Genomic DNA, 24,799 nt, shown 5'->3' with positions numbered 1-24,799 from the left:
TGGAAACACAGTATCAAAAAGTTATTTTGATTGGAAGAGGTTTTAAGTCAGGCAAGAGAGACCCAGGCCTCAAAGACCCCTGAACTAAAAAAGTAAACACAGCAAACACAACAGACATATGTGGAAGTCTTCCTAAAATAAATCACAGAACATTTAGCAATTAAACAAAAATCTTTAGAATTATTTACTAAATGTGGTTACAATTAATAACATTCTACAACAACACTTTCAGAGAAGCTACATGTAGATAGATAATAGAGATATATATAGGAAAACTTTGTGCAAGGTAAAAAACAACCACCTTTTCAATGGAGGGATTAATTAGTCATGTGGCCCTAGAACTGAATGAGTCACAGGGTCGCTAATGAGATAAGGATAGGAAGCCTGACACCTCTAAGTCAAGAGTTCAACAGGTTCTTCCCTGCTGTGCCCTAGATTGAAGGCACAACTAACAGTTCAGGGACAACACTGGCTTTCCTGTTGCTGGAGGCACTGAAAGATCCACTTAAGTCTACTTACACAGGAAATCTTTGCCTGAAGGATAAGACACAAACATCACCTTTCTGTAGCAGTGTCCCCACTATGGCTCTCCCAGTCCCAGCTGCCTGGGAGAAAGCAAAAAAGACGCCCAGGAACATCACCTGACCTGCTCTGTAAGCACAGGCTGGAAAGACCTTCTTTTAATGCAGAATCTCACTCTTTGAGAAGGTCCCCCACTGGCAAGGGTAGTTAGAAACAAGGCTGGAGAATCCTGCTGTCAGGGGCAGAGAGTCTTTAATTATCATTAGGTTCCAGCCCTTTATACATTAGGGTCAAGCCCTTTACTCACGTGACTCTACACTTGCCAATTTGCCGTAATTCATGCAAGTAAGTCTCCCAAAATGTACAGGCTTCAGTCTCTTCTCAAGAAGAGTGTCACCATTCAAAACCTCCAGTCTGGTCATAAGAGCTGCAGTACACCCAAAGCAGACTCAACTCAAACTTCAGGGGTGTAGTTTTCATAGACTCTGTATAGACAAATGCCTTCTTATTGTTCACATTTACTTATTTTTAAAAATCTTTAAAAAAAAAAGGAAAGAAAGAATAACCAAGAAATGTCTCAGTTGCAGCCCAGCTCCAGATTTGTATCGTGCCAGCCTGCCTGCACATTGCCCAGTGCCAGTCAGACCAATGGGAATGTCAATGGGCAAAGCACAGGAGAACAGAACGTGGTACAGCAGGATGATACAAGAAAGAAAAGTGGAGGTGGGAGAGTGAGACAGAGCAAAGCACGCAGCAAAAGAGAAGAGAAAAGTAAACACAGAGGGAAGCTAGAGGGATAACAGGAAAGAAATGAGCGGGAAGTTAAAGACAAAAGACATGAAGGGAAATAACACACCACAGATGGGGGGGGTAGAAATGGAAAAGATAGAAACAGAAGGAAGATACATAGGAAACCCTTCCTGCCAGAAAGTGCTTCTTTTCAAGCTCGGTCAAGAAACACTGCCAAAAGAGCTGAATCAAGCATGGAAAGTTCAGGTCACCTGAAACTTCTGAAAGCAGACAAAAGAAACTACATTAAAATATGAAGTAGTGAGCTTATGAAGATTTCATCCCAGAGTACACTGCTCCTGTTCTGCTGTAAGAAAAATGTAACTTATCTGGTTCAGTAATAGTTTCCCCCATCTACTTGCAGAAGAACTGGGCCCACTTGTGATAGAGCATTAATAATCAGCCCCTAATCAGTTAATTAAACAGAATTCAGGATCAAGTTCAGTAACTTTTTAAAGTTTGTTAGTCTGTATTGCACTCTATGCAGTTTAGAAAAGCATCAGGGAACAACTCCACTGCAAGTACAGAAAATATCCCTTCCTCCTGGCACCCACCAGACACACACATCAAGGTGTTTTAGACAAAGGATGAAACTTTCCCACAGAACACAGGACTGTAACACCAGGCAAGTGGTCAAGCACAGTGCAGTCTGAATTTAAGTCTGCACTTCTGCTTTGTTCGAAGTGCGTGGGTTTGTACTACCCAGTACTAACACACCACTCTTGAGAGAGAATAAGGATGACCGTGAATCCACTGTGCAAAAGACAGCTGTAGTGCACCCTCTCGGAGCATGGCCAAAGAGCAAAACAGACGTCTAAGCTTGTCTACTCAGAAGTTGAAAAGACAGGCACAAAAAAACTGCTAATGAAAGGGACTCCTATCCTACAACATCGGTTATTACCATCTGCTCAATTTAGTCAGCGATTTCACAAAGAAACCTTTTCTTGCGTCCTTAAGTTATTTTAAGTAATTCATAGCATGCTGCTGGCCCCATCACAAAAACTTCAATAATGACAACTTGTGTACCAGTAAAGAGGAGTGACCAACACAGAAACACAACTGTCCCATCCTTACACTTAGCTCGCACTGTCAGTTTTCTATAAACAGTCTACTATTCCAAAAACAAGGTTGTGGAACCTTCTGACAGACAACTCAAAATGTCTAAGATTAAAAAGTGACTCATATTCAAGAATAACAGATACCCAAGATACATCCTACTCTTGAAAAATACATAAATAAGCATACATTTGATTTGTGATTTCTCTTAAGACACATCTACCCATTTCTTCACGTTTGTTGCATTTTTGGTTAATTTGTGCTAAAATTTCTTTTGCCAAATTACTACTGCAACATATAACTGACTTTGTCTTGATTAGACACCACATGTTGAAACATTCATGAGAAACTAAGAACGGCGCTCACTCACAGCTCAGCCAGCGGTTAGGTAGTTGACATATGGTAAGCGTTTCACCGGCTCAGTCACAGGTGAAGACAGACTCAGAAACTGTAACTCAGGATTCTCTTACAAGTCTTGGAAATTCCATCATACAGAAGCTGTCTTTAACGTCCCATCACAAAGAACAAATATCTGTTCTGCACATACACCTGGGATTCAGGTTGCCATTGCAGACTTCCTGAAGCCATAAAGAATAAACTCTTCAACTGCTCAAATTCTCATATGTGCAGTCTTCCCCTTAGCCCAAGCAAAACTGGAAAAGTTTCCATTTCTAGTTCCCACTTACCAGGGTTCCACTGGTTTTTGCCCTCTTGTACTATTGCTTCCTCTTTTCATGGCTGATTACAAATTATGTAATATTTTGTATTTGGAAAAAATCCATATGCATAAAGATCTATTTTTTTCTGTTTACAAACTAAAAAAATATGAGCCAGTTCAGCTAGCTGATGGAAAGCAATTAAACTATTCAACTCAATGAAGCAACATTGATTTATTCCCCAAGAATCAAGCCCTAGATATAATATCCATATGCAAACTAAAATTTATAAAGCTGAACTTTTGGGGTTTACCTACTAAGGAAGCAAAGGCACTGAAGGCAGACCAGGTCCTTCTTCCTCACCCTGAGCTCTCCCCACGAGGCACTAAATGATACCAGTGCTACCATCTCTACAGTGTCAGTGGATACCTGTGTCCAGACAGAGGAAAATGGGGAGAAGCAGCTGTGGGGTTGACAGGACCAAACACCTGGGCTGGAAGGAGAGAGGATATTATCTTATTTCCTACAACTTTTGAACTTTAATTAAAGCCAGAGCAGGGTACAGTCCCCTAGCAAGGCTGAAACACCAGTCAGAGACATGAACCCAGATCACTGGTTAGTGTATTTCATTATGTAGAACCTTAGTCATAAGAAAAGCCAACACTGCTCATTCCAGAACTATTTATTTTATTAGATCAGGTACACAGGATGTGCCTGTGTGTTCCCTTATTGGGCTTAAATCTGTCCCAGCACCTGGAAGTACGTTGTCAGGATAAATTCTGTTCTTCCAGCAAACTCAGTGGCATTACTCAACATCAGTATAAACAGGATGCAAATTTAAATGGGAATTTGAGAGAATTTAAATGGCCAAGTGAGCTTTATATACATATAATTGGGGGTGTTCAAGACCCTTTCTACTTAGGATGGATAGGGATCTCTCACTAAGAGGGAGAAGGGAAGTAATTTATTTTTGCTTAGACTAAAAAAGACAAAGATTAGCCAAAAAAAAACAATCAGGGGTGAAAATGTCAATTTCTTTCTAAATACCAGTGCATTGGAGAATTAGGTCAGAAATACCAGGCATTAGCCTAAGAAAACCAATGCTAAAAACATTTCTTTCAAAATCATTAGCCTCTGACACAAGTAACTGCTTTACCCTTTTCATGTAATGCTTTACGAAATTAGTTATTAGTGGATCTCTTGGTGGATTGACAGCTATGGAGATTTGTGCCCTGGATTTCTCGGGGCAGGGAGGGGGAGAAGGAAAGAAAGACCGTTGGTTGGCTAGATACACAGCTGCATAAATCATTCTTTACATTGCCTGAATTATTCTGCCTTCCGCCAGCATTTTTTATTCATATTTGCTTAATCTTGATAAACAAAAAAATACACCAGAAACTACACTAACTTGTTCATAAATAGCAGACTTTGTATCAACCTGAAATTTCCAGGTAAATTAATCCAAAATTACCTATTTACTGGTATCCAAATTTTTATTTCACTAACAAGCCTTCCCTCCCCCATAAAAACATCACATGCAGATTTTGAGTGTATAGGATCACTGAACTCTGCTATTTCACCATGGTGTTTAATATAAACTATGGTATTATTGCAGTGTAATTCAATATGACCCTGGAGTGTGATAGCCTTTACAAGTTTTACTGGAGAATTAAAACAAAATTAGTTTTCATGATCTCTTTAAGCACACCAGCATACTCTTTTCGAAGAAACACAGCTCTACACACCACTTACTGCAGTACCAGCCCTTTTTTGAAAGATCACTTGTACCAGCAGTGACTCCTTTTAAAATTCACATTGATGTTCCTGTCACTTTAAAATGTATTAATGTAAAATTTCCCCATCCTCTTATTAATAACCAAAATATCCAGTAAATTGCACAGCTAAATAACACCATTAAAAATTGAAAACAGACTAGACAAGTACACTAGGAAAGGCAGTAAAACTTCAGGACTGAAACAAGCGTCAAAACCAGTAACAGCTAGTAAATATATCTGATTGATATAACCAATAGAAATTTAAATTAAAATTTTAATACCACACAAATATATGTATACATGCAGCATAATAATAAAGTACATTTCCCTCCAAAGAATTTCACTACTGAAAAATCTTAAACACAATGACATAAAGGAGCACATATCAAAACTGAAAAACCCAAGCAATTCCATACACATTTTAAAGTATCACTATACACCAATCTTTTTTTACTGAAATTACCTATACTTAACACAGCTTCAAATACTAGCAGCTAATCATGACCATCAAGCTAAAAGTATAGCAAGCAAATATAAAATAAAAACTCAAGAGTACTTACCAAATTATGATTAGTTGAATTAGAATCATCTTCTGGGAATGGGATGTAAACAGCTAAGGCCACACAATTGGCAAAAATAGACAGTAGTATAAATATGTCAAATGGTCTGGAAAATCTTGTTAAGGAACTCACGAATTATGAGTATCTACAAACTTTAAAGTCTAATTCTCCTTTCAGCACCAACACTTGTAAAGCAAGTCTTACTTTTAAGGCAATCTTTTGACTGATAACTGTGACGAACACTTCATCTCTTTTAGTTATATCACTATACCATATTTTCCATCACAACGATCTTTCAATGTCCTCTTCTTTTTGAAAAAAAAAAAAAAAAAAAAAAAAGAAAAAATACTACTCTTGCTGCCAAAGAGCACTTAATATTAAGTTCCAGAGATTAATGTAATTATACACTCTTAAATTAATACATGGGTCATCACGATGGGTAAAGAATACTTATTGAATTGTTCTGCCCTCATATGCTCACATCAGTCTCATTCATGTTAACAGAAATGTGTTCGTCCAAAGGAGTAAAATTATTTGGGATCTGGTTTGTAACAGGATATGAGAAAGATTCCCAGGAAATCACAACTGTGCTCTTGTATGAGAGCTGGAAAGCTATACAATGGATGCAAGAAGATTCTGAGTCCCTCTTCATGTCTCTGAAAGCTGGACTCCTGAATAATTTTGCTTTGGCCAGGACAGGTAAAAGTTTAGGTGAGTAAACTGGGGAACTGAGTATCATTACTGGCTTGGCAGCTATACATACTGAGAGGCTATAGGCTTTCACACTCACAACAGCATGAATTGCGGCTATACTTTTTATACCATATCTGGATGACAGCAGTTGAAACCTGGATGCCTACAAAGTTTATCCTCCTGTTTCCCATGAGTGTGCCTTTCCCGCAAAGTATTTCATTATTTTCTTTTAACTACAAACACGAAAGTACCTATTCATGGAAGTTTGGAAAGGGAGTATTTGGGGCTTTAGCTATGATTTTTTACATCCTTTCCTCAATTCAACGCACAACTTCCTGATACGTGTCCATAACAGTTCCATAAAAGACTGAGGGAAGACACTGAATATGCTCAAAAGCATATTTTTATCAGTTTAAAATATTTAAAAAAAAAAAAAAAAAAACAACAACAAAACTCCTACAACACCAATATGCCCCCTAAAATAGGTTAAATTTTCTTTGCTGGCCTATAAAATGTTTGTCACCTCAAGGGCTGAGTTTACATTCAGAAAGCCTATCAACACCACCAGCTGCTATGCTCTGTACAAATTAAAGTTAACACCACGCATCTTAACATGCGGCATTCTCCAGACTGAAAGGGACAAACAATACCAGCACAAGACTGACAACCTTGGTTTATGATGTAGCGCTACTGGGACAAATTCTGCCCTGACTTATTCCACTCTAGATCCATAGTAATTTCATTTAGCTGACCTTAGCCAAGGAGAGGCCAATTTACTGAAATTAGTTGGACTTCTACCAGTTTAAATGAAAGAAGAACCTGTCTCACTATCTTTAATTTGCAATTGAATTACGTTCAAAGAATTAGGGGGGGAAACAAGCCCTAGAAATGAGTTGCTATTGCCAGGTTGGCTATTCTGTTTAAAGTAACAAAATAGAGTTCTACTTAAGTAACCTACTCTTGAACAGCTGTTTCCCATTACAGAGATGTTGCCACAGCTAACAGGCTAACATTTTTCTCCTCGTACCTCAACAAAACTATCTTCTATTTCAAACCTTTTCTTGACATTTAAATAATACACCAAATGAACATGCTATCAGTTCTGCCAAAGAAATCCACGTATTTTCACATCGTTACCACTGAACTAAAGATAGAGCCATCCTTCCCAGCGTACGAGTTATCGTGAGTACAGGCCAGTATATCTGTTCTCCTGTCTACAGATGTATATGCTTCCAAATACATTTGGTGGTGGACATATGTTGTAAAAGTTCAGACGATTAATGTATTTCAGAGACTTGTGTGTACTTAGAGTGAGTCCTTGGCTTAACTAAAAATCTTCCCTCCTTTTACTACTGGGAAAAATAATCTTTATGGACAAGATTTCTACATCTGACTAATTTGCCCCAATGGCAATACACCAAATTGCAATATGGAAGATACAGGTTTGACATCTTGGGTCATCTCCCGATGCACTCCTATCCATTCAACTGTATTTGGAAGGGCAACAAATGCCATACAGAGATTTGCTGGAATATAACGTAAGCTTGTAACTTTACAAAGTTTTGAAAATGTTCTGCTATCTGCTCCAAGAAAAAAAGGAACAGCTATGAGCTCTTCTCTTGACTTTGAGCTACTTCCTTCAGTGAAGGGATATTCTATGTCATTATGACACAAGTTAAGAGGCTCTTTAACAGCAATTAACAAAACTGACTACCATCAACATCAATGACAGTTAACCATGTGTGCAAATGAACTAATGTGTTAGCTGTGATGCCGTAAGAGATGGTGTAAAACAATCCCCTTGATACATTCAGAAAACGCAAAAAACAGATTGCAAAAAAGGAAACTGCATCAAAGGATACTTCCATTCTACTAGACTAATGCAGGCTCTTCGTATTGGGTTGTTGAGGGATAAACAGAAAAGGGCGCGGGGTGGCCGACTATTGGACGTATTACCCTGTTTTTTGCTCTTGGCATATTGCTGGCGTTTTCTTTGGGACAGAGATCCTACAGGCTGGGCTGTGGTGGTACTCATATTTTGGGCAGCCTTTGCTTGTCTAGCAGCATCGATTGCAGCTTGCCAAGATAGAACAGTTTGCTTAGATGGTGCTGAACTGTTTGACTGTATAGCTGGTCCGTCACCAGGGAGAGGAATTCTGGTGCTACTTGCATAGTTCGCCTCTGTGGGACAAAAGAAAAAAGGTACTTGGTTATAATTTTGTATGCTAAAATGCATCACAATATTTCTGACCAAAAGGTGATTTTAAGACCTCTTGGCAATGTGATGCTTCCCTTACATATACTACAGAGCACAAGTGTATGCACATACATACATGTGATTGAACAGTAGCAAAAAATGCTCAGGAAGCAGTATTATTTTAACTTCAAGTTTAATGCATGCATCAACCACAAACACTTCACGTTTTGATTCTTTCACTTACTGCATCTTTTTTCTTAATTGGATGGCAGCTTCCCTGTCACCATGTTTATCCAATAACACAGCTACTCCTCAAGATCAACTTTGCTGTAGTACTTTAGCATTTACTATTTTTTCCCTCACTTCATTTTGGTCAAAAAAGTAGTAGTTTAAAATTCTTACTCATTGTTCAATTAAGAGTAACCAATACTGCTGGGGGGGGGAGTCCTGTAAGGAAGTTAGATTTTTCCCTATTCTGCATTCTCAAAGAAAAATGCCTGGATGCCTCCCACAAGCGAAAAATCCAATCCTGTCTGCTGATAAACATCTTCATACAGCACTGCTGTCTTCCCCACGAGGAGCTACGACCATGAAACTACTGTAAAGGGAGAGGGGATGGGTTTCGCTTTTTCACAAGGATTTGAAAAACAAACGGCACCTTCCAAATAACGCTAAAGCCCTCTTTATCCAGGTGACAGCAAGGCGCAAACCACCTCCTCGCAAGGATCCTTCCTCACGAGCTCCCCGACTAGAGCAACAGAGCCTACTCCTACATGCACCTGTAGGAAGGAGGCTCCCGAGTGAAATTCAAAACTTGAAGATGCCTGGGTGGGGAAAAAAAATGGAGGAACGGCACAATATACGTGCTGGGAATTAGGGCTGGCAGGCGGGATGACTGTGAAATGGATCTACCCAGGCAGGAGAGGAAAACAGCTCCCCAGCGATCGCTGCTCGCCGAGCAGAGCCCACGGAGAGCGCCACCCTCCCCCCTTCTCCCGACGGGGCATCCACAGGCGAGGGGACGCGAGGGCCGCGAACATGCTGGATGCTGCGGGCCGGCCCCAGCCCCGCCGCCCCCGCCGGGCGAGGGGACGCGGGAGCCCTAAGATGGCTACCCGGGATGGCGGGGGGGTCACAGCGGGGCCCGCGCGCGGAGGCGGCCGAGCTGCCGCGGGGACCCGGCACCCGGCAAGCGCTGGCCAGCGGCGAGCGGGCGACGCATCAACAGCTGGGTGACAGCGGGGGCAGCGCCGCCTCGGGGGCGGGCTGCCACCGGGGGCAACGGTGGGAATTTCGTCTCCAGCATTTTTCCAAAGCATCCCTGTGCCCCCCCCCCCCCCCAAATAAAAAAAATATAAAAAAAAAGCGAAGGCACAACCCCGTTCCCCGCCTTCCGCCTGCCCTTCGGGATGCCATGAAACGTGGCTCGGCGCAATTAAACCTCCCCACCCACCCACCATCGTCTTAAATCCCTACTTGGAAGGGAAACAAAGCCCAGGTGCCTGCGCTTCCCGGGGGGGGCTGCCCCCGGCAGGGGCCAAAACACAAACTTACTGCTAATTGGGGGGGGGAAGGGGGGCTCTTTATAAACGACGGCGGGGGCTGTGGCAGCGCCGGAGCCGTCGGCGGGGGCGATGAGCGCGGAGGAGCCCCGGGCGCACCCCGGCAGGGCACGGGTCGAGCACACGGCGCCCCCCGCTGCCCTCCAGCCCCGGCGCGGGGAAGACCCCGGGCAGCCGCATCTCCAGGCAGGTTTATTCACGGTTACACAAGTAACAAGGGAAACGCGGAGCCAGCCGCGTCCTCCCCTGCGCGGGCAGCGGGTACTGACGGCCGCAGGGCAGGGGACAGGCGCGCATAAACCGCTCGCATGTTGGTCACGCCGAGGGCAGCACCTTATCCCGCCGTCATCATCCCCTGCCCTTCCCGGTCCCTGCCGGAACCCAGCCGCTCATCCGCTCCCCATCCCAAACCTACCCCATCCTCAGCCCCTTCCCTAATCCCCCCCAATCCCCGACTCCCAAATCCCTCATAAATCCTCCGTCGCTCCCCCCTCCCTCCCCTCGGCGCCAGGCACGCCGCTGCCCTTGGTGGGCGCTCCGGCTCTTACCTTCAGGGTGCTGCTCCGGCTGCTGCTGCTGGTGCATTATTCTCACTTTCTCCAGCGTGTGAGAGGAAAACGAAAAAAAAAAGAAAAAAAAAAGACCCAAAAAAAGAGCAGAGACGCCCCCCACCCCACCCCGAGCCAGGTGTGCGCTGCCCCCTGCGCTCCCCGCTACCCGACCCCCATGGTAGTGACTAGCGACGTGCGAGGGGCTGCTCCTCCTCCTCCTCCTGCTGCTGCTGCTTCGCCGCTGCCAAATCCCTCAGAGTTTGGGCCAACATGACACTCACATCCGGGTGACACGGGATCTCTCCATCCCTAGCAACCCGGCTGCTGCTGCCGCCGCCTGCTGCTCCTCAGCCCCCTCCTGCCGCCGCCCGCTCCTCGGGCCCCCTCCTGCCGCCGCCGCCGCCCGCTCCTCCCCGGGCCCCCTCCTCCCGCCGCCGCCACCGGGTTAACTCCCTCGCTGCTGCCGCCGCCACCTGCTGCTGCCGCGCTCGCCGGGCCGGGCGGGGGCGCGGAGCCGTGCTCTAATCGCCTGGAGCTCCGGGAGCCGCAAATAGCGCTGCCGCCGCCTTAACCCCTTCGCTGCCGCCCCACACGCCGCCTCGCCCGGTCCCCGACACCGCCGGCCGAGCCGCCGTCCCCTCAGGCCGCCCGGCGCTGCCCCACACGGCGGGCACGGCTGTGGCGCACCGGGGCGGGTACCGAGGCGCGAGCGCCTGCAGCGTCCCTAGTGCTTTCCCCCACACACACGCGCTCCGGCGGCCGTGCCCGTCCCTCGCCCTTAGCGACCCCAGACCCACCGGCCCGGTGCCGCTCCTCGCCCCGCGGGGTCCCGCACCGCCCCCCTCCCACCCCCAGGGAACACCCAGACGCTCCGCACCGGCCGGTTAAACGCCGCTATTCCGCCCCTCAGCCAACCCTCAGGTGTTCACAGTTTACCCAAATAATTTGAATAAACTAGGCTTTGGGGGAAAAAAAAAAAAACAAACCACATTTTTGCGTTACCTTTCACCACAGAACCCTAAAACTTTGGTTTATATTTTAGCTCCGTTTCATCGTTTTGAAGCCACCCCCGGAGCCCCGGGTGGCCCGCGGGACCCGGAGGTGTTCTACAACGGGGAAACCCGGGGCAGCTGCCGCCAGGTCCCGCAGGACACTTGCTCAATCACTACAAGTGATTAATGAAATAAAGTAAGGGTTACAGACACACGCATTCCAAATGAAATTCACATTTCAAAATTAAAGTTCATTTTTTCTGCAATGAACATTTTCTAATATTTTTAAAGAGTATTTCAGTATTTTTGAACAAGCCATCACCAAACCTGATGGTTTTGAACCTTTGACAAAAGCGGTATTTTGTTAAACCATTTCAATGAAACTACTTCTGCTATCCCTTTCCTCTACCACTTCCTTATTCGTGTCCCCATCCACTCTTTTAGCCATCCTTCCTCCACCAGCTATCTCCATCCAATTAATAATAAATAGCAAATACAGGCGGTAATTAGAAGAGGAGCAATAAAACCTTAATACTGCTGACATTCTCCAGGGACCTGATGGAGAATGCCCATCCTCCAGCTTTACAAGCAGGTGTCTGTTAGGTGGAGCCAATTACTTCTGTAAATTAAAGGATAAAAAAAAAAAAAAAAAAAAAAAAACACATTAGCAACAAGGCTGATTTAGCAAGAAGTCTTACAAACAGAAAACACCACTTCCTGACCTCAGTTTCAGCTCTTCCTTTTTTTATAATCTTCTGACGTGACGGATTCAGCTGTTGCAGTCCTGAGTCAATCTGTTGGTTTGGTTTAATTGGGAAGGTACCACACCCACTTGACAGGTTTCTATCATTACAGCTCATGTTTTTCCAGATAAAAACAGTCTACTATGTACTTAGGTACTTGCCTTAAATGTCCATGAAAGTGACTAGGACTTGCTTTCTCAACAGTCAGGTATTTAGGTGTCAAAAATGCTTGGTACATTTTCAAAAGTATCTAAATCAAGACCAGTTGCCTAACAACCACTGCAGGCACTGGAAGTAGGCACCTAGCGTGCTTAGCAGGAGTTAGCGCCTAACCTGCTTAGGCACTTAGCACCTTTACAAATCTAGACTCAAGTTATCTAAAACATTTTTTTAAATGAGGCTTATGAAATTAAGCACTGAGACACAATTGAGAAATTTGTAAACAATAAGGCCTGCATCTAACATAAACAAAAAGCATCCTATAGAAAAGGGCTGCTTCCCTTGCAAATGTTGTCATGAAATCCTGGATTCCGGCCTTGCCAATGCCTGTTTTCTAACCCCTAGTCCTTACAATGGACCATAGCAACACGTACAGGGAAGCTACCACAAAACAGAGAGGAAAAAAAAATCACAGTTGGTCCAAACCTGTAAGCATTTTTGCATATTTCAAAAGCTACCTGGCCCTTTTTTTTTGCTAGATAAAATTGTCTACTATATTTTCAAAATCAAAATTATAGTTAAAAAAGAAATGGAAGTTCTTTGAGAAAGTATTCAAGAACACTGGTATTGTTTAGTCACAAAAGTGCTAATTACTGAAGCCATTGATTGCCCAGACAGCTGTTTTCCCTTCTTCTGGAAACTTGCGTCTAATTATCTCACTAAAATCGCTTCACTTCTATGTCACTTTGATATTAGTTACTCATTCCTGAACGAAATGGCCAGCATTATACGGATGTTTTAGAATGTGAACTAGCTACCATAATAAGCGATGGCATTTTGAATGGAAAAAAATATTGCTCAGAGAAAAAAGAAATATGGATGTCCTCATCTGTCATACACTCTGTGCTGTGCCATACTCAGTGTACTTCCTTTTTATGTCAAAGAATGGTAGAGCAGGGAACAAATAGATTTAATATTATCATATATTTATTGTAGATTTGCAATTAAATTACTATCATTTCCCCCTTGTGTGAGGGAAAGAGGTGGCCAAAGCAGCAGCCTCTTATGGACATCGTCGGAGCAGAAGCCCACTAAGAATTTAGGAGCGTCGTGCAGAAGGATAACCTGCTTGGCCAAAAACTTCAGCCACGATGAACTCATGAAACAGGGCACAGCAATACTGTGCAGCAGTTCACTGCAGGAAGAAAGACTAAATCCAATTGCAATGCATGTGGGAGGAATTTACGTAACAAATACGTAATTTTATAAAAACTGGGAAGCAATGGAACTAGCCTTAACAAGGCACGGATTCTCACTCATGTGGGTTAATCCATTATTAATTTTAATAGTCCAGCTGAAGTTATTAGTATGCTAATATATACTAAACTATTACTATCCTTCTACATGGGAGGAACATTTTAATCAAAGGTGGCTATGTTGCAAACAAGGACTTGCAGGATTCATTCTCGTCTATGTTACGTATTTCCTTTTAATTTTGCATATATATTCTCTTTGCCTAAAGACTTCTATTTTCATTCTTGTCTGAAGTAGGTAGGGCTACAGTTTGAGTTTGAAGATATTAGAATTTTTATCTAAAAAAGACCATGATTAAATTTAAATGCCTGTATATTGTTTATGTCAGATCAGTGAATGTAATCTTTTTGATGTCAGTACAAGCAACAGTGACTCTCTAAAGAAATTAAAACAGCACTTTGGTATTACGAACGTAGTTTATATGGACAACTATAAAAAGTGCATACTTCTGAAAACCCATTAACTGGGGTCTCAAAAATAGATAAAAATGGGCATAAATGGATTTTAGAATACATTAATCCACTATGGAATAAAGATGATGACAGTGAGGCTTAATTGTCCATGTTATTGACCTTATCCACACTTGAAATTTAATAGGTGAAAAAACTTCCAAGGGGATATAACGCTGAATTTTCACTTGCTTTCTGTAAAAGCAGTCTTTTATGTCTTTGCGTAATTGTTTTTTTATTAATTTGCATGAGCAAAGGATCCTAATACTCAGCACAATTTTGATTTTCTTCTCTCCTATTTAGTGCTTGACAAAAACATTCAAGATACCAGAAACCTACCACACTGAGGTCTTAGCATATAACCATTTGCATATAAGCTCACCGAAAATACAGATTTTTGAAAGCTAAATGTAAATGAAGTGAGTAACACTACTTCAGTCTAGCTAGAGATCTAGCTGTACATTTTGTGAAAAAAATCTCATTGTGAAAACTTGTACAGAAACAGGGAGGGAGGGAGGGAGAAGGAGGGAGAGAAGGAGGGAAGGCAGTGGGGTGCACAAACAATCCTCTTTTAATTTGTTTGGCTGAGCTACATCTTCAAGTATGTCTCAAATTGCCTATGGATTAAAGAAATCGGTGATGGTCTCCAGCAATGCTTACCAACTCAACAAAAGTCCTAATTATTTTTTCCATCCTCTCCGCAGAACTATATAATGGTACCCAGACAGTAAGGGACAACTGCAAACACAATTTTGAATTAAACGCTTTCTTGCGTATGTCTCTGAAACTATATTTTTCATTATCTCTCTATGCAAGTATAAACAGCATAACCTGCTCTGAACATACTGAAAATCTGTTACATTTAAAATCCCGTTGGATTTTTTCAAAACAAATTACTAAGAATGTAATGAAATGTGTTTTCCTGACTAATTAGATTCTTTGGCTTTCTGTGGTTTCAATTAGGATGCTATTACTCAGCAACACAGTTTATATTCTTCCAGCAGTTCCCGCTCCTCGCTAGAGTTCTTCACTATTTTCAGTGTTTGCCATATCTTTTCACTAACTTGCTTTGATTATTTGACTGAAAATACAGTCACTTAGAAGTTACTGGATATTCTGTTGTTCTTTATCTCAAAGCTTCATTTCCTGGTAGTCATCTTTCCATCTTCTCCCTGTTCCCCTCTAATCTACAGTCATTAATTGTCTTCACATTTTTGTCTAGTGATCCCCTTTTATTAATAAATACTTTCCACCCTGTGTGTTACCCACCTTCCAGAGCTCTTCCACGCCTATGCCAGTCCTAGTCATTTGAGACCCAAGTGAATTGGCTTTGGTGGGCACCACACTGGTTTCCTAGCCAGAAATTATTTCCAACTATATCACTGTGCTAGCAAGGTGAACTGAAGTGGTGACAGCAGGACTACATCACCTTAAATTTAGAGTATCCATATTTAGGATAGAAAATATTTAAACTGTTGACTGCAGGAGCACATTTCAAATTGTCATTTAAGTAGATTCAAAATTTTCTCTGAAGAGTTTCATGTCTATTTTTAGTGCTCAGTAGAATGATGATTTCACAGATGGGCAACATAGCCAGCTACCAAAAAAATTCCACTACACATAATTGTGCTTGAAAATGTCACAGTGAAATGTACAGATGACTCACAGTATCAGCACATGCGCCTCATGCAAACAAATAACTTTTATAAATACAAGCCATGCTCCAGCTTCTGCAGGATATTCTGACGGTGGCTTGTGATGGAGTTTCAAAACCCCACACTGGAGGCTGGAAAACTGCTAAAAACTGCACAGATTTTAGACAGAAGCAAACACGTTTGTGTGTGGGCTCTCCCACGGCAGCCGCAGAGACAACAGCCAGGCAGCACCAGCCCTTGGCAGGCGCCATGGCAGGCAGCGGGAGAGGGGGCGGCCGGGCCGCCAGCGTCAAGTGGGAATTCCAGCCCCGGGATCTTCTCCCACCACAGCCCAAGTGCCACTCCAGAGTGGAGCCCAGCCCCAACGAAAACACGCTTTTGGGCAAGAGCACTTGCTCTTCCTACCAAGCGCTTTGATTTCTCCTATGAAAGCACAAATGTATCCTTCCAAATGTAAACTTATCTTGCACTTTTAAACCAATTTTTTCTGCTGTGGTATCTTGAAGTATTTTTGCCAGAACAAGTAAAATTCATTAGCTCTGTATTAAATATTAAGAAACTGACACTTGCAGAGATTAGTGAATAAGTAAAAATTCATGGTTTTTAACACGTAGCAGAGTACAGAGTGAATTCACATTCTCAAGTCTACCTGTCTCTGCTCCAGTTACTGAACACATCCCATTAGTTGGGGTTAAAAAAACATTTCTTTCTTGCCAGATAGAGGAAACATGAATTCAGCAATTTTTCTGCAGAATCTTTCCCAAATAGATTTTTTAAATTACTTTGAGACATTCCTTGTCAAAAGCAGCTCTTGAGGAAGACTACAGCTGCACAGTTAAGCACACCAAGGTCAAGAAATGTCCTACTTCATTCTGAGGCTGTATCATGACACAGTTTCACATGATCCACTCTTCCTTTTACAGGAATACGCACTATGCAGAGTGTGAGACAGCCTATGCTTACAGCAAGAAACTGACAGTAAATATTTGTATTTATCTTTTGATCTGATTAATTAATCTATGCATACAGCAATGGATACAACACAAAATTTATTTCGAATTTATTTTGTTGGAAGGCAAATTTCTACTGCAGCAAAGGCATGCAGGATTTGCCCGTACCTGTTTCCGAATAAGTAGGGCTAGCAGCAAGCAAAACGAGCTTTAGAGTAAGTAGCAGCTAACAACAACCGTAAAAATAAAGCTTTCTATCTGTGCTAATTGGTACTTGCTGGAGAAAATGTAGTCATGTCTCTTTGTTGGTGTTGGCACCCCACACTGAGACAGGAACCACAGGTAATAAGAAAATCACAGGCCGATAGAACGAGGGAGGAGTTGCAGTAACTACATTAGAGAATGGGGGAAAAAATATAAAATGCTACTGAAGGGAAACACAAGTCTAGATTTTCAGATCTGGAGCAAGCTTTTAAGGTCTTTTTTTCTTTAAAATTCTACATGCTTACAAGTATGTCCAATGAGCTGCATTACTTACAGAAGTAAGGGATTACAGTTATTAAATATGTTAGCACGTGTGGTACAATCTCAACATTAGACGATACGACAATCATCTTTAAATTGCCTCACTAGGTAAAACAGAGACTGTCATGTAAACATCCCATCTTTGGCTTTAACACCAACATCTCATGTATATGTTCAGTCTTTGTCTTTATGGATACCTAAACACATCTATGAGTTGAATATAGTTCAAAAATTCCTTTCCTTGTCTCTCTGAATGCTGTAGGATATCAGTTTTGCTACCCTACCAAAAATTTTTTCTCCTTGGCTTTATGACGATACTCAACAAAACACAGAACCAAGTTAGGTCAAACCTGTGACAACTCTGTTTTCACTGGAGTTCAAAGAGTTTGAAAGGACAAAAGCATAAATAAGGAAGCAAAGTAAATATCCTTTCATATCATAAGACTTCACTGTGAAGCTCTTCACAATACAAAGACCAGCTTAATAGACTAGGGAAACAAATCCCTATAGAAAAGTGCTGAGGGATCATGCTAGTGGTAGACAAGGCAACAGAGGAGCTTTCAATCGGTAATAGAATAGCTGCAAATAACAAAATTCCTTTAGGGCACAACGGATTCTCTCTTTATGTTTCTCAGCTAGCAGGTGTAATTATCAAAAGGTATTTGTGGAGTACAGTTTGTTACTTAGAGGGTTTGAGGATTGGTTTTTTTTCAGCAGACACCACTGCCCAAAAATGTCAAACAAGGATGTGCTATGATGTGTTTAATGGATATATTCCAGTTTTGCATCATATTAATATTTCTAAAACAACTAACAAATTCTGTCACACTTTTGCTTTCTTCTGCATGCCCCTGAAACTAATTGAAAATCATGAAGTGCAGCCAAATCTCAATATTTTAAAATCACCTGCCTCACACAGTTGGCTTATTGATGCAGTTCACTTACAGCTTTGAACTTATGTGTAAAACTCCTTTCAGTGACCATGGAGCTGGTATCTCAGAGTAGGGTGCCATTTCCCAATGAAGGGAGGGTGTATCCCATTATAGACACCTGCTTGAGATAGCTGACAGACTCGTCAACATACTTTGCAATTTCAAAGACAATAAAGCTCTATTATGCATGCAAAATAAAACTCAGGCTCGGGTAGATTATGTCTTGGGGCTTTTCCAGTTTGCTATTGTAGAGCACTTCTCCAAGCATTTCTTTATGCAGAAACTAGCTATGAAAACATTGGACATTAATATCTTCAGTCATTTAATATGCATGATGCTTTTTTTTTCTTTTTTTTTTCCTTTTGCCTGAGGTCTTTATTTCCTGTCAAATAAAAGGATTATTCCTGAAAATGACTCTCACTAGACTCGGCAAGATTTTTATCCATTTCTGTATCTGAAAGGTTTGCATCATCAAATAAGAAACTAGAGATTATGGCTATGAAAATATGTGAATAAAAGCAAGGGGACAGATGCCGAAGCCATAAAAATTACTAAGGCATAATCTGTGTTTGCTGTTCCATATAAATACATAGTTTAAAAAAAAAAAAAAAAAAACAAACCAAAACACAACAACAACACAGAGTACAATCTCGAAATTTATTTTGAGCTTCCAGCTGATTTAATATACAGGGTGGTTTTTTTGTTTTGTTCTGTACAAAGGAGTGATTGAGTTTATTTAATGGGCATATTTTAATTTTCTAAAGGTTTGGATTGCTTCCTCTTGTCTCATACTGAATTTAGAAAATTGTAAACAAACCAAATGGTGAATTTCACTTAGAAGTTCAATTTAGATTAAGTTGATTTAGGTTTAAGGGCTCTGCTTAACAGTAGCACATTTTGACCTACTTTGTGTACTATACGGTGGGTAAAACAACACTTGATGAGAGAGAAATGATTTTTAGTATGCCCCCGAGAGCTAATATAGCTCACATAGGTACCTAACAATATAAAATGCATTTGAGTGCCCTACGCATACAAAATCCTATTCTAGAGTCACACAATGTGGACGTGTTACAGCTGTACCTTGTACGTTACACAGTCTCTCATAAATTCCAGCACAATTTTGATAAAAAAATCAAGGTTTAAAGAAAGTTAAAAGAGACAAACACTATTTAAAAAAAAAAAATACTAACAAAGCCTTTGTCTCAATCATGACTATTTTTGAAGTTCTGATGCCCGAGAGGAACCTCAGAACTACTTCCCTCGGTACATGGTGTTCTCAATGGAAATACAAATGATTGTGACCTTTGCCAAAGAGATCCCTGGCTAACAATACAGTTTCTTAGCATCTTGCAGTCAGGCATATACTTGAAGAGTCTCCAGGTAAATTAATGTATGTCAGATATTAAACTAGCCCCTAGATGTAGTCCTGAGGTGCCAGAATGTAATGACAACTGCAAAGTACCTCTTGCCATCAGTGCCACCTCTCCACAGAGCAGTTCTAACTAAGAACAAATGGTAGTGGAATGTTTTCTATCAGAGTGGAAAGGAGAGAAAAAGAGCTCAACTATTTCAGGCAGTTTTGACAACAAGAAGAAAAAACAAAAAGACTGGAGAGCTTTTATTACTTCCAGTATCTAATACAGGAAAAGGCGGCCAACGCTGACCTTCCTGCTGCCCATATGCTTGGACAGTAGATCTCATCCGGAAGCACACTGCAGGCAGGTGCTGAGGCACACACACAACATACATATGCCTACACATGAACACTCACTCGAGTGAGGGAGTAGCTTATTATAATTGAGGCATGAAGACGTTCCTCACTGAGGGCAGCGAGGTGCGGTGCTGAGATGCCTGGGAGGTGCAGCTTCAGGAATGGAGAGGGCAAATGTAACAGGGACTTGAAAAAGGGGTTGTTGTGAACCTATTTTTTAGAATAATAAGCTGTTAAACTACTTAGAAAACATGGAATATCAAGCTATATAAAAATAGACAGGAATGCTTCTTCAGTAGGCTGGATTTTTGTCAAATAGCCTACACTGTAACCCATTTGAAATACTCTTTTTCTCCATCCCTCAATTCTAATTCTGTTTTCAGATACACCATTTCAATGTTATAACTTCATCAGAAACACTGCTTAAATTATATTAAAACATGAAGGTTTGGGGTTGGATTATGTGTATAGAAAATGGATTTTCTCTTGCCTCTGATGCACAGATGCCCGCTGTAAAACCAGATGCCATGTACGCATAGTGCATTGGCTGACATACTCTACAGAAGGACTTTCTGTGGCTTCCTAAAATTCAGCACATTGTCTGACAAACACAGAAATACAGGTTTATTTCTTCTCTCTGCCCAAGCATCCTGCTTACATACAAATTTACCTTTTGGCAAGCAAAATCTGTCTATTCAGTCTGTGCCTGTTGCATCATCAAGCACCACCTTCTCTGCTGTTCCAATGAGCCAGCAATGCAGCAGTGGCCTGGGGGCAAAGGCTGACTCAGAACCACTGAAGCTGAACATCAATGCTTCCCCTAAATAGGCAGACACTTCAATATCATTGACTTCCATGAGATCTGATATTTCTTTCAATCCAGCCACATCCAGTGCTAAATAATGAACAAAATAGGAGTTGGAGCAAGAGGGGGAGGTCAAGGGATTGTGAAAGCATGAGAAAGATCAGCTATTCTAGGCATAAAAGAAGGATAACACTGATGTGGATGACTAAGAATGTCAGAAGAGCTCTTGTGGAAAAATAGAGGGTATATGACATATATAAGAACATGAAATCTGAAGAGGATTAAGAGAATTGTGAACTGAAACTTAAAGGCAGTAAAAAACTCCCAAAACCAACACCAGCACTGTTTAAGCCTGCCAGAACTGACGAACTGAGAAGATTGCTCAGAAAGGGAAGAACAACAATAAAGGATCTCAAAATATTTAAGTGATGTGAAGATCAATAAGGAATTAGCTACTCAGCTGTTAACAGAACCTGTGCCTGACAGGACTTAAAAACCCAACAAGATAAAACTAGAAATGTAAACGCACACTATTCAATATCCATGCAGTAAAGTGAAATGCCAGAAGAGAGAACGCAACTTCCAGAGGAGGATACTGTAAAAATAAGATTTTAAGAGCAATAAAACAAGAACTAACCTTTGTACCATCTAGAATAACCAATAACACAGAGAAGCTTTGAGGCCAGATTATTTGTGACAAATATACTTGAAAGAAAATTTCAAACAGTGACCCTTTGACAGGGCTTTTGCAAAAACAGCTCAAGATGAACACAAAAATAAGTAAGTGAATGTTACTCCAGCTTTCAGAAATCAAATCTGAAAGAGCGAGGAAAGCAGAGATGACTCATTATAACCTGAGTGGCCACAGTGATTCTACTGACATTAAACTATGAGATCAGTAACCATGTATATAACATTAGGAAGAAATAAAAAGCATTCCACAGCAATCCACAATGGGATAACCTTTACAAACATAGTAAGTTTGCAACTCCGTTTTCCATTCCTTTGAAGTGAAGTCAATCTGAGACAGTGGTCTGCCATCTCCCCCTAGTTTCTGTCCTTTTTTTTTTTCACAGAAACCAGTGGCTCACTGCTTAGGTAGAACCACTGGAGAGCAGCAGCACCCATATTCACAATGTCAAAGAAACCTTAAGATGATTCTCTTAAAATCTGATGGCATATCTGAAAGAGCAAGTATTTCAGGATCAGTCATGAGCCCTGTTTCAGCACCGTAAAGTAACCCCAAAGCTGAAAGACCTTCACATCAGGGTGTTTACCTTATATTCCACTAGCTCTTTGTATAAAAGGTCAACAGGCCCATCCTGCATCAAATCACTGGCCTTAGATTTAGCAGCATGAAGGAAGGAACTCACTGACCCTCTTAGATTTAAAAGATATTATCAGACAAAATTAAGGGACGTGATATTTTGTTGTAACTTAAAGTTAGTTTAATTAAACCTTTTGCATCAAGTAATTTATTCAACCACAGAAAAACGAAGAAGCCAGTGTCTTCTTAGCTTCTCTGCACCTGAGTATCCAGTAACACTGTTTACTTTCTTTGATTAACATATTTTCTGCTGTGAAGAAGTTATTGAAATGATGTCTGAAGCCTGAGAACTGCCAAAAGAGGCTGAAAAATACATTTTATCCAGCTAATCTCTTCAACGGATTCAGAATACTTCTGCCCAGGTTTTGTGTATATATAAATATATAAATAAACTCAACACTATGCAATATGCATTTCTTTTTCTTCGTAGATACCTGTTTTTCTAAATGCACATTCAAACAACCTTGTCTTTTTTTCCACCTTTATGTCATTGAATGTTGCTTAATTTAAATGTCTGTGGATATGCTTCTTACCTACTTACTGACCTTTCCCTAACAGCCTACACTATCCTGTGTTTCAGGCTGTACTGAAACTACTACAGATGCTCTATTTGATGACATTACATTACAGAGATCCATGCCAAAACTCTTTGGCCACCACCATCATTGCTGATGTCAGCATAGCTTTAAGAACAAGGCTAGTTAGCTAATTGCTTTACAGAGCAATCACAGGCAACGCAGAACTTGGAGCCAAAAGTTTTGCTGGAGCAAGCAGGCAAAATGCCATTGAAGACGTCTATTCCATCAGGCCAGAATTCACCCTTGCAATGACAGCCAGCACAAAGTTTTATGTATATGCTTATGACACAAAGAGTAAGGTTTCAGTAAGCATGCATCCCATGTAAGCACAACACTGATTGTCTGTATCAGACTGGATTTTAATTACAATCAATCTGATGATTTGTGGGCACCCCAAAACAGTAAAAGAGTAGTCTTCATTGCTCTGTATTGATTTTATCAACACAAAGAAAGGTTATGCATTTCGGGTAAAATCATGGAGTTACTGAAACCAGAGGGAGCTCTGCCTTAAATTTCAATAGTGTTAAGACTTTCTGCTGCAGAAACTATTCCAGCAATGTAAAGAAGACTAAATAGAAGAAAACTCATTGATGTCATTTTTTTACCTAAAAAGCCAGTGAAAATGCAGCATACAAACAGGCAGATTTCAGATCCATATTTTTAAGTCTTATTTCTATCAAAGAACCTGTAATAAGAAATTTGTCATAATAGATTCTACACACTGTAAAACACACATTGATCCTATGATTTGTAATAGAATCACTACTAAAACTAGTTATAAACAAAATAAACCATGGCAAAAATTATTATCTAGAGAGGTGAAAATGGCATATTTTAATATGAATTTTTCATGGGAAAGGAGAAAGAAAAAGTTAAATACCTCTATACTGGAATAAAACTGTGAAAAATCATGTAATACTATTGAAGTAACTTACAATAATCTAGAGACATTAAAATGGGCACTGAAGTACAATAGACATATATAGAATCAGATTTGTAAAGATAAACCAACAAATCTTCAGGAAAGTACATTGTATTGGATACTGTAATACTTTTTAATGGAAAAACAGCCTTCAAATCACAGTATTTTGGCAATGAAGTTGCAGCCAGGAGAAACATTAGAGCTTAGTTTTAATCATCATCTACTATTTAGTATGGGATGTAAAGTATTAAAGTAGTAAATCTCTGGAAGTCTATAGAGAAATCTAAGAGACTAGCATACTAATTTTAAAAGTTTCCTAAACAATTTTTTTTCCTTTTTCATCTACAGAGCTTTAATAACATAAAGAATTTACTCGGCATCCATGATGATATAGTTACTTTAAGCACTACTAAAACTAATATTTGATTTTGTTTGTGTGCCTGCAACAAAGAAAGAATGAATGTGGCTATTCCCAGAAAAGCCCTCAAGTGTCTTTTACTTCTTTTACATTTAAAAATGTAGTGCAGTACTTTGGTAAACCAGAATGTTCTCTTGCAGGGCCATTCTGAATTCATAAATTAACCCATGATGGGTTTGAGTTCTCCTGAAGATTAATACGCTCTTGCAAATTACTTAATAACTAGCAAGATGGTCCTTCTCTGTTTTAACTTGCCATCATTTGACCTCTAAATAAACTATTATAAATCTTTAAATAGTAATGCAACCTATCATCCCAACTTGCACTTCTGTGTGCAGAAATTCCAGTGCCACGTGCTCACTGACCACTGATTTCAACACTTGAAGAGAGTAAGTATTCAGATTCTTACTCCAGCAAAGTTAATTCTTTAAAAAAAACATAACATATTTTAAATTGTCCTCCACTGCTACAGGGTGGGGTTTTTTGATATAAAGCTTAATTGTTTAGAAAACAGTTTTAGATCTCAATGACATATGCTTGTGGTTTCATGATGTGAACAACACAGTGTCGGTTGCTATTTTTTAATTTTCCAAGGACAATTTCCTAACTTGGAAGGACAATTCAATACTAAAATTCAGCTTGACAGAAAAAAAGCTAAATCGTGCCAAATTTGGACAGAATAAATGGAAGGACCAAGGTAATTATAGGTCTGTCAGCCTGACAGCAATCCTGGGCAAAATAATAGAAAAGCTAGCACTAGAATTTTTAAGCAACAAAAAATTAAAGGAAGGTAATATCATTCATGCAAGTCAGCATAGGGCAATGGAAGATACATCTTCCAGACCACCTTGCCACTTTTTTTATCTTGAGACTAAGATGTTTTGATAAAATAACTTCCTTAATATATTATATTTAGATTTCTCCATGGTATTTGACCTGTCCTTTTGATTACTAA

At 40.7% G+C, this 24,799-nt stretch overlaps 1 protein-coding gene across 18 annotated transcripts in view; it reads right to left on the bottom strand.

Moving 5' to 3' along the window:
- CACNA1D (calcium voltage-gated channel subunit alpha1 D) overlaps positions 1–24,799 on the bottom strand; it is a 253,243-nt gene that overhangs the window by 185,626 nt on the left and 42,818 nt on the right. For 14 of the 18 annotated variants that reach the window (XM_080384052.1, XM_080384045.1, XM_080384054.1 and 11 more), the window contains 2 exons: positions 7,914–8,232; positions 5,359–5,464 (listed from right to left, as the gene is read on the bottom strand). In XM_080384052.1, the coding sequence (XP_080240178.1) occupies positions 5,359–5,464; positions 7,914–8,232 (425 nt within the window). Of the gene's footprint in view, positions 1–5,358; positions 5,465–7,913 lie in introns of all 18 variants that reach the window. The other 4 variants (XM_080384048.1, XM_080384050.1, XM_080384047.1 and 1 more) reach the window with 2 other exon arrangements.

This window comes from Falco punctatus, assembly GCF_963210335.1.
Source record: "Falco punctatus genome assembly, chromosome: 4".
In the NCBI taxonomy this organism is placed as follows: Eukaryota; Metazoa; Chordata; class Aves; order Falconiformes; family Falconidae; genus Falco; species Falco punctatus.
The sequence above is the reverse complement of the archived record's forward strand: the minus strand, read 5'-3'. Positions and strand labels throughout refer to the sequence as shown.